Source organism: Girardinichthys multiradiatus, chromosome 21 (genome assembly GCF_021462225.1).
Source record: "Girardinichthys multiradiatus isolate DD_20200921_A chromosome 21, DD_fGirMul_XY1, whole genome shotgun sequence".
NCBI lineage: Eukaryota > Metazoa > Chordata > Actinopteri > Cyprinodontiformes > Goodeidae > Girardinichthys > Girardinichthys multiradiatus.
The window spans coordinates 10,951,544-10,966,709 of NC_061813.1; the positions used below are offsets into that span (position 1 = coordinate 10,951,544).

Below are 15,166 nucleotides of genomic sequence, written 5' to 3' on the forward strand. Positions count from 1 at the left end.
CTCCGGAGGTAACCCTTTTGTTCACAGAGCGAACGCACCTTCAACCCCCCGCAAAGCTACCGAGCTAACCGCTTGTTGACTGTGGACGTTTCTTCAAACTTTGCCCCTTGGACAACATTTCCTCACCATGGTCAGAGGTTAGGGTTTGGGCAGATTAACAGTTAGGATGAAATGATCTGAAAGTTTTCATTCTATGAAGCTTGGTTTTGTTTGTGTGAAACTCGGCTATCTTAGTGCTAGCAGGCTATCTGCAGCACACGTGCCCTGTTTGTGTTCTGTGTTTGTGTGTTTTTAAGTTAAGTCAAACTTTTCTTGAAGGGTGATTTTAAACACAGAAGATTGCTCATAACGCGTCGTCCGCGCTTATGCATTTTAACCCTTTTATTAACCCTGGTATTTCAAAGGTATGTGTTGATTCTGGTGCTAAGCTATCAGCTTCTTTTGTTAGCTCAACAGCTAACCGGTAAGAACACGTGCTTGCTACTAAAGAGTATTTAACAGAAAGGTTGTTTGTTTTCAAGCTAGTGAATAATGGTCCCTAAACATCATTTACTAGATTTAATAACTAAGTAAACACCATTAAGCCCCATTTCTCCAGAAAGATTTGGCTCATTTACAAAATACTCCCTTAATAATGTTTCTTCAAATATTATTTCAATAACTAAAGGCAGCTAATTAGACACCGTTGAGAAATGGTCATCCAGAAGGTTGGTTTTATTCAGCAGATAATTCTTTAAAACATTATTTTATTAAAATAATATTTTATCTAACCTTGCATTGTGAATGGTTGTCTAAACGTTGCTGATTATTGCCTAAGTTGGTTCCAAGACTAACTTAACTTCATTTCCAGATCCTTCAAGATTGCATGGTTATGTTGCATCACTCTTTTGGTCATGGTTTCAACCATCCTTAATCAACTTGTTTATATTGTACATAGCCCATTAGTCTTCCCTATTCTTTAATTCTGCTTGGTAGTTTAGTTGGATTATTTTAGCATAGTAAAGAGTTTGTTCATTGAAATATGTTTGACTTTGAGTTGACTTATTTTTGTTAATAAATTCTTGTATTTTAAGAAATAGTGTGAATTCATTCCATGTGTGTGCAGAGTTTATGCTGATCCATAATATCAGAGCTCGTCTCACACCTTTCTATTTTGTCCTAATACCATCGCCTTATTGGGCTGGTATTCACAGGACAACCCTTAACAGACCAAAATATTATTTGATAAAATATTAAAATATTAATATTAAATATTAAATCATATTCTCAGATTAATAATCACAACATAGTTTTGTGCTGGTGTTTTTTTGTCTGTTTTAAAGTTTCATTTAAACCAGTTGTTTCATGATATATAATACTATAAATATGGATGTTTTGAGTTTTAAACAGCCTGAATGTTTTTATCAAGGGGAAACGTACCACATGTTTTAAGTGTTGCTCTTCCAGTCACTGATTCCTGGATATTTGTCTGATGTTTTGACACTTGGCTCATTTGTTCGCCATCATGCTGTGTAAACTGTTGTCAGTGTGTTTCTGTGTGTTTGGCAGGTAATGTTGGAGTCTTGTCACTGCTTAACATCTGTGTGGTCCCATCATTGGTCAGAGGGATTTATATTAGTCTTAGACCATGAGCCATGGCTTAGTTATACAGATTTGTTCACCAGTATCCCATCATTTTTTAAATGTGGAGCTGAACTTCAGCTTTGCTGTTGAACTGAACTTGCTAAAGATCCATCTGCTCTGGGATTATGTAGAAAACATTGTTGCTGCTGTTAAAGGGAAGGTAAAAATCTCACTTATTGTTTTTAGCTGTATAAGAAAATTAAACATTATTACAGCGATTAACAGATGTTGTGTATTGTATTGGAATTTTATGAAAGAGGACAGCAGTGGGAGGTAAATGATACATGGTTTTATAATATTTTTTATAAATAAAAGCCAGAAAATCATGGCTTATATATACTTTATAATACCTGGTAGCATTGCCTTCAGAAAATACCTTTTTAGTAAATACAATTTACCTTTGAGTAATTCATCACAGTATAAATACTGCTGTTCCGTGAAGGTCTCAGGTGTTTGTTGGAGAACATTAATATAGTGAACATTAGTAAATCGTGAGGAGTGGCAGAGATACACAGCCCAGGTGGACATAACAACTATTAATTGCATACCCAACAAATCTGGCCATTATGGAAGAGTGGCTAAAAGCAAGGCATCGTTAAGGAAGGAAGCCATTAGAAGTTATGTTTGCAGTTTGTCATAAGACATGAGAGCAGAATTCACATCTCCCTCAAAATATCATCCCCATAGTGAAACATGGTGGTGGCAGCATCATGCTGTGGGGATGAATTTCTTCAGGACAGGCAGGGGAGCTGGTCAAGGATTATGGTAAAATGGATGGAACACGATACAGGGCAAAACCTGTCAAAGGCTGAAAAAGCCTTGAGAACAGAAAACCTCTGGCGAGACTTGAAGACTTGTGGATCACAGATGCCCTCCATCCAATATGACTGCACTTTAGCTGTTTTTTTTTAAGGATGGGCAAACATTTCTGTCTCTAGACATGTAAAGCTGGTTCAGTCATACTCAAAAAAGACTTGCAGCTTTAATTAGAAAACTGGTTCAAAACATTTTGACTAATGAAAGTTGAATGCATATCACGTTTTCCAGATTTTTATTTGAAACAAAAATTGCAAACCATGTATAATTTTCCTTTTAATTACATGCTATTTTGTATGGGTTTTTCACATAAAATCCCTATACAATACACAGAGGTACAGTTGCATCAAGAGACATGTAGAAAAGTGTACTTCCACTCTATTTTGTTTCCAAAACAAAAAGAAAATAGTTTATTTATTATTACCTTGTGAAAAACGTACAAGAAATCATTTTAAGTATAAATCAACAAATGTAATGTGTTTTCTCTATGTATTCTTAATCAAATGTTAGAAAGGGTAATGGTGAATTTGGATAGAAATGGAATATTTGCATGTCTTTGGCCAAAGATCCGAGTAAACATAAAAAGGTAACTTCTTATTTTAGACATGTGGATGGTTGGCTTTTGGTGAGTACTGGGTATATATTCCCATATGAATGGATTCCCATACAGAACAGAATGCCTTGTTATTCCATATTTACTGTCCCATGAGGGTTACAGGATAGAAATCCTTTCTCCTCGAATCCACTTAAAAACAACCACCCACTTATCCTGAAGTGTTCTTTCTTGGTCACACACAGTAAGACTATTCCAGCCACATCCCTGCAGGGAAAGGTCACAAGCCCCCCAGTGACACATGTCAATCACAGAAGGTGGGTATTATCCAATCCTTCAGTAACACTCTCAAAGGTTGTGTGAACAGGAGAATAGTGGTCTTCTGACTTTCCCCCTCCTATCCCCTCACTTCAACTTAGAAAGAGGGCATCAGGATTTAGCAAATTATGTAAACTAATGAATGTTATAAAAGTCAAATATAATTTGTTTCCTTACATCAAAATGGAAAGAAAAAAACAACATTAAGAGAAGGAAACGTTTGAGTACTGAGAAAACTTTCCTGACATTACCTGATAATTTCACAATTTACTGATTTGCCTCAAGCAACCCTTCAGCATCTGTTGCAAAACGTTTCACAACATTACATTCATCTCTCCCGTGGTTTCCAAATAGATTAGATTATTTCAATGCAAAGGTAAAATAGAGATTTTAAGTTACTGAGCTGACGAACTGTGTAGTAGCAAGTTCTTAGTGCCTTTCGGCTGTAGCAGTAGATGAAAACACTGGTGATTTCCTGTTGAAATAGGAAAGTAACTTTATGGTGTCACAACTTTCTAAACTGAAAATTCATTATTTTATTGACATATCGAAGCCATCAGCTGCTTGTGTGCTGAAGGTAAAGATGTGTCTGTGTGAGAGTCTAGGGAGGATTACCTATGATCCCAGCAAAATGACAGAAAAGTGAGACAGATAATATAAACATAACACATGGAGAATTACTGATGTTCTCTTACTTTGTTTCTGGATATTACCAGCTTGCTTTGTGAATGCCCCATAGGATAAAGCATGTGATAAAACTCTGTGTGAAATTCAGTGTTGCTCTGTGAATCATGTGTCATCTTTGCCATGTAAAAGTGAACAAATCCACTAACACTACTGCCTATACATAATAAATGAGATGTAAATCAGCCAAACTGATGCAAATTCCTAAGCACAGAGCAGCAGGTTAGTTAGTCTCATTCTGATGACCAACAAAGTCCAAATGCATTAGAACATTTGGTATTGTGGAAATTCTCTACCTGTCAGGAGGTGCAGGACGTCCGTTGCGGTGCTTGTTGACCTGGGCATACAATTCCTCCAGAGGTGGACCGTTGCTCTGAAGGTTCAGGGGGCTGTGAGGGCTCTGCGGGCTCTGAGGGAGATGGTAGTGGTGGCTGTACGCATCCACGCTGCTGCTATCTATAGATGAGCCCAACGATCCAATGCCAGCGTAAGTGTGCTCCTCGTCAGAGCTGAAAGTGCGGCTAATGAGATCTTGGATCTCTGCGTATTCCCTCTCCATCGGCTGTCGCTCCCAAAGTTCCCGTGTCTTGGCCTGGATTCTGAATAGAAGATGGTTTGGATAAACACGCTACATATAATAAAAATTCAAAGCATATTATGGATGTTTCAATCTGTTGCCAATAAAAAAACATCAAATACAAGGAATATCTTATGTTTGATGAGAAGAAAGTAAAACTGGTTGATTTTGTTATGGTTTAAAATGCTCTGACAATAAATTTAAATGCATGTGTGTAAAGCTGCTCCAGGAAAAACAGATATAATGAGTCATATCAGCTACTGATTAAATCTTAGATAATAAGAAATAAATGAAGAAGAAAAAAACTTTCCTCACACAGGAAGTGTTCGTCCCCTGAAAAACATCAAGTCAAATAAACACAGGACTATATTCTTTAACAATAAAGGTTTCCAAGAGGCATTACAGAACTAAGCATAGAGTGTCTTGCAAAAGACATTCTATGCTCTTTGTTTATGGAAATTGATTCATTATTAAACTTAGTTTAGTTTAAAAAACAACAAAGTTTGAATATCTCACACAGCAACTCCTCTACCCGTATGCTACCTAATGCTATAAAATAGGATGGTAGAGTAAAGCATGTTCTTATGTCAGTGGTTCAGCCACTCCACCCCTAAATCCAATTGGGAATCTTTGGCAAGACATACACATTGCTGTTCGTAGATGGTTTCCATCTAATCAGAATGAGTTTGCACCATTTTGCACAGAAGAATGTGCAAAAACGTCAGTATCTAGATGTGCATGCTCACACATGCAAGCAAAGCAAGGCACCATGGCTTTTCCTTAGCATTGCAAATAAGAGAGGGTGGGAAGGAAATCTCCTTTCCTTCCCACATGCTCCTTCCATGTTGTTACTTCCCTGGGAACACTGCCACACAACACAGCCTTTCACAGACCTTTCCTGTCTCACAGAATGGTTCCATGTGAATACCCATCTGTCTGCAGCTAACAAGACACACTGCAGGAGAAGACAGAAGGACAGTGGGGAGAGAAGAGGACTGAGGACAGCCAAAGGGGGCAGCTGAACTTCCACTGTGGTGACCCAGGCAACAGCAGCCACCAAACTGTTCACCGGTTCCAGATGTTGGATGTGCTACAAGGAAGTGCACTCATGCACACACAGATACAAGCAGGCAACCTCCTACTGCTTCTAAACTTCCCTGTTACCTCAGGTCATAGCTGACCTCTGACCCCCAACTGCTGCTTTTTGAAGATGATTGGCAGGTATGAAACACAGCACAAATCCCCTGCAGAACTGCCTCTCCCAGGTCTGTGTGTTTTAATAACAGTAATCACATTTCAAACAATCACCATTTTTCAGTGCCAGATTAACCCAATTCCCACATCCTGTCCATAGGCAGCTTTGTTTATTCCTAGCAGTCCAAAATCCTATTTTCTTGGTATTATCTGGAGAATGAGATTTGGAAGGCTGATGCAATATTCCAAGACGTGCTGTAATCTCTAACAGAAAGCTCATCCGTTGTAGTTTAGAATATTTCAGAAGCTTGTATACTATACCAAATTATCAATTCCAATGGTTAAAAGTGAGGTGCTTTCAATTTTGCTCCTCATCAAAGAAAAATAAGCAAGAAATGACATTAAAAAAAATTTCACTGCAGGTTCACATCATTCCCCTGGGATATAAGGACCCTCTGCTGTTTTAGGGCCTAATCAAATACATAAAAACAACCTTATTGATATTTGGTTTAAGGTAATGGCTTTGGCTAGAATGGCAAACATCAAGCTAAATAAGAAAACTTCTTTCCCAGGCTGGAGGAATCTGATGTGAAAAAGGTAAATAAACACACCTCAAGAACAAGATTATCATAAACAAAACTAGAAAAATTCATGTGGTTATCATTGTTATTGTTATAACTGGATCCAGTAGGGACTAAAATATTTAACATACAATGTTATTGTCTGTAAGTAAAAATAAAGTAAACAAATTTCAACTTGTAACACACCTGAATGTTCACCAGGCAAAAGGGTGTTTGTGCAGAGTTTAAATTTAAATGTCAACTTTTTAAAGATGACATACTGAAAATTGCTGCTTCTATTTTCCTATGTTGATATCTAAGCCAAAACACGGTTACCCAGGTCTAAATGTCAGAAAAAGAGAGATGTTTTAGAAACATCAAATGCTGTCATGTCTTTGGAGTACGTATGTGTTGTTTAGATATGCTCTTGTTCTGAATAGTATACATGTATTTGGATCAACTTGTGGGATACACAATGTTCTGCTCCATTAAAACAAGTCATGTTACTTTTTCCATGATATCACCGTCTTATTTGAAACATTTTTTATATTGCTTTTTTTAGGAATAAACAGACTAAAAAATCTATCTTGGAATTAAAGTTCTATGGGTGCCCCGAAGTGATCAGATAATTCTTTCTTGAATTAATCAGAAAATAGGTCAAAACGTAATTTTCAGTTTCAAGAAAGTGAGGGGTGTTCATCAGTGCTGACAACATAGTGCAGTGTGAGATAAGGTAATATCTACGGGTAAATGCTGGAATATTTGAGTTACAGATACATCAATTCTGTAGCAGTGGCACAAGACATCATTAACTAGCAAAACTGTGGGAGCCTTCATATCACAAACATGTCTGTCATCAACTTTTGACTACCAGCAATTTCTATTTGTTTAATTTTGTAATTCTTTTTTATTTCATTGTTAACATCTCAGGTGAGACCTATATATATATATATATATATATTATATATATACGTATATATATATATATATTACAGATTACATATATATTTATTTATAGTTGCCACGTCCTGCAGTTTCACCTAGGTTGTACATCAAATTCAAGAACAAACAAGTCTTCTGACAGCTCAAAATATGACACCTCCTGAACATGACCAAAAGTAAAGCTAATTATAACATCTTATGAGATACGGTACATAGTCTCAGAGTATCCTGTGTACAAAATTCCAGGCAGATGATCTAATAGTCTGCACGCAGCCTTTTAACGCCCGCCAAGTGCATAACTGCCCTGCGGTTTGACCTACACCAAGCATTTACCATGCTTAGGTGAAGGAGTCTTCTTTAGTGTAGGGTTACTGAATAGTGTAGCATGGAATTAAATAATGTTATTATCGAGCGATGCTTCAACATTTAAGTAGTGCTTGAAGTAATTGTGTAGAAGTGTAGAGTATATCCCTTATGTGGCACCTTTATATTGTGACACTTGTGCAGTAAATTTGTTGACATGTCCAAAACATCTGTGGTAGCCTGGCTTAACACAAACTGGTATCATATTGAAAACATAAGGCAGTTATGCAACAGTTTGATATGTGTTTAAAGACTGATATTTATTTATAACTAAGGCAATGACAGAGACTAAAAAATGTTGCAGTTTTAGTAAAAATTGGGAAACATCATGTAACTGTACAATATTTTTTTTAGAATTCACAACAAAGTTCTACCTGTCTAAACCTATGAAAAGCAGATGTTGCAATCTTGCTCTATGCTCTCTATTCCTAAATACCCAAAGGGTTTGAAAAACAACTAATAATAAAGTTGTTCTGAAAGAAGACAGGGAGTGCTGAAATGTGTAGACCACTTTTCTGCTCATTAGCCTCAAACCTTCCACCACTGCTAACAGTGTTTTATTTCAGTAACCTCACTATAAGCTCCTTTCATTCACCCACTTTCTCCTCAGAGACCACCCCTGTTCTGTACAACATACACTCCATTTGCCAATTAATGGCCCAGTATGTTAACACTGACAAAAGTGTAGCTCACACCAAATACATTATTACTGTACAGTAGCAATTACTGGCGTGTCTTCTCACTCCTCCTCTAAACAGATACATTTAACAACAAATGTAGTTTAAAACAATGTAGTTTAAAAACTAACAGCTAAGGGAGATAACGGGAACAGAAAGAATTCTACTGCAGCTCTGCTGTGGGTTCTCTTTTAATTAAACTGATGAAATAAAGAATGATTCTGGTCGACCCTCAATGCCTCCAGTGTTTGTACTTTGAACAATGTTCAATCACTTCGAAGCTTTTGTGACTTTGTATTGGAATGGCATTTCCTCTTAGTAAATAGACAGTCTTGATAGTTTAATGCTAAGGCAACCCAGGTGGTTCAAGTTCATTCTCTAATTCACTGACTTGATCATGTCCTTAAGAAAACTATGTGTCAGGTAGATGACACTTTTGTTGTCCACATCAACAAAGACATTGTTTGTTATGTTACAACTAATCAAAGTTTCTTTCACTGTGAAGGACCATGTAAAGCTATTACAATGTTGGTGAAAACTTTACATACACTCACCACAGGAAGAAATTAGAAAAATGAGAATTCCTTCCACAAGTTTGAACCTATTGTGAATTTTCTCCAATCCACACAAATGTACAAAATGTACATTTTCACAGTGCGGTGAAATGGTATTTACCCCTTTACATATTTCTTTTGTATTTGCTTATTTGTCACACTTAAATTTTTCAGATAATTATAAAAAAAGAATATCTGGCAAATATAATTTTCAAACATTATTTCATTTGCCAAGGAACAAAAAACAGCTATCCAAACCAACCTAGCCCTAATTGACAAAGTAGTTGCCCTCGAAGCCTAATAACTGGCCGTTTTAGGTTTAGAGGGTAATAATGATTTAAGTGTTGAGTTGAGTAAAAGACTGGCAACGAGTTCTGGGCTTTACTATGGAGGATGTTCTAGAGACAGAAGTGTTTTAACCCAGCTCCACTGGTAGATTTTCACTTATAAAGGGCCCTTTAAAGTCATGCAATGTTCTTTGGTAAGTGTGAGTTGGGCTTTCCGTTTTATCAGCAGTGCCGTCCATCGTGGAACTGTCTCTTCGAAGCCATTTTCGTCCAGTCTCTTTCTTACTGAAGAATAAAAACTGACCTTAACCAAGAGAAGTGAGATCAGCAGTGCTTTAGATGTTGTTCAGTGGTCTTTTGTGACCTCCTGGATGAGTTGTCTTCTGGATTAGTTTTAGTCAGCAGTGCACTCCTGGAAAGGTTCATCACTGTTCCATGTTTTCTCCCTTTGTGGATAATGGCTCTCACAGTGGGCTGTTGGGGTCCCAAAGCCTTAGAAATGGCTTTTTAACCTTTTTCAGCATGAGATGTCAGTTGCTTTCCTTCTCATCTACTCTTTAATTTGTTTTAGATCCTGCCAAAAAGTTTAGCTTACTTTAGTTTATCATATCTGGGATTTTACATGTTTGACAGCAACCAGGACTGGGTGTGGGTAGTGAAATTTAACCAGAAAATTTTAATAATTACAAATAATCAATTATTTAACAGCAGGGGAAATTACTTTGGTTGAAAACGGCTTTCACAGTTATTCATTTATTTAACTTTGACACCACCTACTTTAATATCTCATTGATGATCTAAGACATTTAGGTGTGAGATAAAAGCAAGAACAGAAGAAAGCTGTAAGAGAACAAATACCTTTTGACAGCACTGTTATTAACTGATTTGTTTAGATCTCCCTTAGCAAACAACAAGTCAACCACAACCTTTTTGCAGCTATCAACTAACTTCTATCATAATTCTGGCTGAATATCTGATAACCTCTTTTGGCACAATTTGCTAAATTAATTTACACTGGCTGGCTTCCAGGTACAAACCAGGCTTTTAAACACTCCACAAACTTCCAATAATGTTGAGGTTGAGACCATTCCAAAAGCTTAATTATAGCCCACTTAATCTATGCCAAAACAGGCTTTGATGGGCATCTGAGATCACTGTCTTGCTGGATACCCAATTGTATCTAAATTTAAACCATTTTGTTGTTGATTAGAGGACTACAGTATAATTTGGAAGCAGACGATTATTTTTTGTAATCCACTTATTGCAAAGCACAAGTACATCTGGAGACAAATTAGCCCCACATCATAATATTACCACATTCATGCTTGACAGTTTTTGAAGCAGTTATTCTTTTTAGCCAGTTTACTCCTTGTCTCGTCAGACCATAAGACATTTGTCCAGAAGGCATTTGGCTTATTTATGCAGGCAGCTTCAGATTTAAGTTGATTTTAATGGTGTCCATTTTTGAGCAGAGGCTTATTTCTTGTTCCAGACTAGAGATCCATGGCAATGTAACGGCTGCTTTTTGGAAAGTGACACTGGAATTTCAGCTGCTTCCAACTCGTTGCAGGCAGCAGTCATAGTGGTAACTTTTTTTTTATATCATAATAATTTCTCCCAATACAAGACCAAAACTTCAGGGTCAATTGTACATAAAACTGGATGTTAGATAGAACAGGACATTGATCCCAAACACACCTAAACTAGATTTAGGAAAGATATTACAAGTCAAGCTTTTGAAATGGCCTTTCTTAAGCCTTGAGCTCAATCCCAATGAAAATTTGTGAACTAATCTTAAAAGCTGGGACAATAATAAGAAACCGACCAGTTAAAAAAAAAAAAAAAAAAAGAAAACACCTCTATCAATTCTGAATATAAAAGTGGTCAAATATCCAGTCAAATTTATGAGTGCAGGACTGGTAACAAAAACCATGAGATCGACATATTCTCCAAGAAACTGTAACCCAAATATTACTGCAGGGTATGTATACAGTAGATCTGGGTATGAATAATTTCTGACTATGTGTGGCTTATAGAAAATCCACTATAATTAAAACCTGACCACTTCAATTCTTGCACCTGAAATTCACAAAGTTGTATAATTATCCTGAATAAAGAAAGATGAAATGTATCATCAAAAGCCCAAAAAAACAGGCTTTTAATGATACATGATTGTCCATTAATACCCATGCTGAATTTAGGAAAAGTTCTGACTGGCACTGTACTGAAGAAATAGACCTCTGGTGTAAACAGGTTGCCTCAAATCTTTATTCAGGGTTTCTCTACCTTGAATAAATGCCAATCCTGATCCAAAAAGAGCATTGTTCTGATCTAACAAAGCTAGCAAATCCATCTCCATATGTGTGTCAATGTTTAGTCCACCCTCAATGACACAAGAGCGAGAATGGGGGCTGCCTTTATTCCTTATTCATTTTCAAGTCAGCACACTTAGCAGTTTTAAACCATGCCTCTTGAATATGGATTGTTTTGGTAGATGAAACAGAATGTATTTGCTCTCCCACTCTCAAATTGAGATTCATGAAATAGATTTTTCTTTGCAGTACGCCTTCATCATAACATGCTCACAGTATTCTAAAGTGCAGGTGGAGGGCAGAATGAATCTGAATCTAATCAAAGAACAGTAAATGACTCTGCACACAGTTGTCTGTGCAGAATTACAAACCTCAGACAGCCCAACTCGGTGTTGAAACTTGGCTTGTAATGCAATCACAGAGATAATTGTTCTGTTTTGTGGTGTTAATAATCATATTAACTTCCTGTAGGTATCAATATAATTACAAATCTCATCACTCTTCTCAATCAGCCAGTTAGACCTTCCGTTGAACTCACTCTGCAAAAGAGATGCAGATGCCATACTAAAAAATAATGAGATAGTTTAACAAAGTGGAACAATTTCACTGGTAGCAAAAAAAGTAAAAAAAAAAAAACAGAAGAGGAACAACTTCCCTGAAGCACATTGCTTTTTTTTCTCAGTTTAAAATTGTGTCTGAAAGCCCTCTATGTCTGTTGTATATGAAACAAAAAACACTCATTCTTTTGGTAATAAAAAAAGCCAATTCTCACAGATAACCAATGTGTTTTTTTAATCAAAAGCAAGTTGTGAGGTCAGGTTTTATTTGCCTGGAGTCAACAGGAGGTCCCTTTTTTGAAAAAAAAAAAACATAGTGATGAGCTCTGCTGTGGTCTAGGGAAGGGTAACAAAAAGAGTGGCAGAAGACTGCTGGTTGCTGATTAGAAGCCAAGTAGATAACAGAGAATGGACATCATAATCAGCTGCTTCAGAGAAAGGGAAAATGGTGTTCAGCCCAGGAAGAAAATGGAGACGGAACAATGTCACATTTCTTTTTGCATCCAATCACTTTGGACACAAAAATTAAATTCCAGGGCTGGAATGTACAGAGATAAGCTAGAGACTGATAGAAGCTCAACCAACATCACCCCCTTGTGTGTCTTTCATCCTTTCTCTTCACCCTGATGTTATTGGATGAATCCTGCAGTCACTATGGTTCCAATCGGGGTACTTGTTGAATCCATTGGCCTCTCAGACTAAAAGGAAGCTGAATATTGGCTTGCTCTGTAGCCAAGCTACACTTTAAAAACGTCTGGGTTATTTCTTTTACCCAAATGCTGGGTTTATGTTGCTGGTAGAGCTTGGGTAACTCTAACCAAACATTGGGTCAGACATTGTGAGCTAGTTTGTTTGATTACAGAACAGTAAAGAAGTAGTCTCACCATTCTTCCCAGACCCCCATTTTGAACTACACAATGACCTTATCAGACTTGACTGAACCTCTTCTACAGGCTGAAAAAAGAAATGTCACTAGTCATAGCATTAATCTGTTATCTACTAAATTACTGTTAGATAAGTTCAACATTTACACATTGACATAAAAATTTGTAATGAAGTCAATATATACAGGCAGCATTTAATATATACTGAGTATGAATTTTGTTATTTAATTTAAATGTTTGTCAGAAAAAGTCTTATAAGCCATTGTGAGACTGTCGCCACAGTTCATCTTGGGTTCGAAGTCCAACTGGACTCTTTCTCTATGGAGTTATGCTGTTTCTGTATTTGGGTTGGTCTTCTCTAGATACTCAGGCTTTCTCCCACAGTCAAAACAATTGCCTGTTTGTTTTTGTTTGGCATGTTTTTTGCTGTTTGTGCGTTGCCCTATCAAGGTTATACCCTTGTGGCCACTGACTGTTGGATACTGACACTAGCACCCATTTAACCCTACAATTATTAAGCAAATATGGAAAACAGGTGTCTGGATAATCCCTTTTGACCTGAATACCAGTTGTTTAGCAGCCCATGTAATGTTTTTCTTATTAAACCACTCCTTGATAGTCTAACCATTGGACATTTGTCCCTTTAACACATTTTAGGTTGAAATTCTATTCTATGAACCATGCATCCTGGGTAAAAACCTAATCCTGTCGTGTTTAATCAGCCTAGGCCTGTATCAGTTTACATTTGACACAGGACTGGGTTAGAAAAATAACTCAAATTGTTAGAAACCCAGCAGTGTTTAGAGTGTAAAGCTCTATCTGCCCTGCTGCAGGTTAGGATACGTCTTTGTTGAGACATGAAACGCAGAAGCACCGGAGCTTTGTAAAAATCTGCCAAGCCAGATTCTATTGGAGAACATTCTGCTGATAACCACTCATTGTAGCAATGATGCAATACACTTTGCTCTAGTAATGATGTCAAAGTTTTATGTACTCTTATCTCCATCATTTAGAGCCCACAAGACTCTGTGAAAGGAGATCAATTTGGATCATATTTAACCTAAAATAAATAGACTGTGTCTGCGAGGACCACAGGCCAAACCATCAATTACAAAAACCATATTAGGGTCAGAGCTTTAATATAAAATTATTGCTTCCTTATAGCAGGGAACCTTTTATGAGATAATCTGCTTCACCTCTTCACTTTAATCACTTAAAGCACTCGTCAGAACTGTCTGTTCAAATTAATGATCATTAATGTCAGCTGAGCAGACATTTTAGGTTCAGCTATGGGTTGTGCTGAAATGCAGCTTCATAAGCCTAAATTGATAATTTCAATAATTTCTTCGAGGCACTCGGAAATGTCCGGTCAGCAAAATAATCAATCAGCTCAGATGATTTTTGTGGACAACTATGACTATGAAATTTATCATCATAGGAGTGTAAAACAGTAGCGTCACCAAAGAATACAAGAAGTAATGGATGTCTGAGCTATCATGCTCCTGAACCTTAATAGTTTGAACGTTTCATGGCATGTTGGTCTATTATTATAAACCACTTTCCCTTAGAATTCCAGTCCTATTAAATGAGGAACAAATCTAGGTGGGCTGAGTGATAGGATTTGGGAAGATGTACAAAGAGAGAGAATAAGACTCAGTTTCTGGATTGGAAACATGGGAAGAGCTCAGACATGCAGAATGGACACAAACAAGACAGCGAAAGATAATCTGTTCAAGACAAAGCACCACAATGTGTGACAGCAGTTAGGAAAAAAATATACTTTTGTGGTATGTTTCTACCAGCTTTGCACATCTACAGACCGATGTGATTTAGGTTCAGAGTTTGACTGGACCATTCTAAAACATGAATAAGCTTTTATCTAAAGCATTCCTTTATACCTCTGGCTGTACATTTGGTGTTATTGTCCTGCTGAGGGTGAACATCTGCCTCAGTATGAGAGCTTTCGCACAGTGGTGTCCAAACTTTTAAAGATTAGGAACATTATTGTCATATGCTCAGAAATTTCCAGGCAATGAAATTTCTACTCCATGAGCTCCCTCTTACACCATTAAAAAAAAGGTCAAAACCCCCAAGTTCGAAGTACACACTGGCCACAAAACCTAATTATTTTTTTTTAATTTAAATTGTATTTTTTTATTTGGATCTGATCAACAATAAACTAATCGTGCAATGTTTTAATAAAAACACATGCATTTTTAAATTGGAAATACCAAATATTCAAATGTTCGTTCATTCGTTCGTCGT

General features: G+C 36.9%; 1 protein-coding gene across 1 annotated transcript in view; it reads right to left on the reverse strand.

The window, feature by feature from the left end:
• Positions 1–15,166, reverse strand: part of LOC124858061 (partitioning defective 3 homolog) — a 479,264-nt gene that overhangs the window by 110,328 nt on the left and 353,770 nt on the right. Inside the window, exon 21 of the mRNA XM_047349799.1 lies at positions 4,291–4,593. Within this exon, the coding sequence (XP_047205755.1) occupies positions 4,291–4,593 (303 nt within the window). The remainder of the gene's footprint in view (positions 1–4,290; positions 4,594–15,166) is intronic.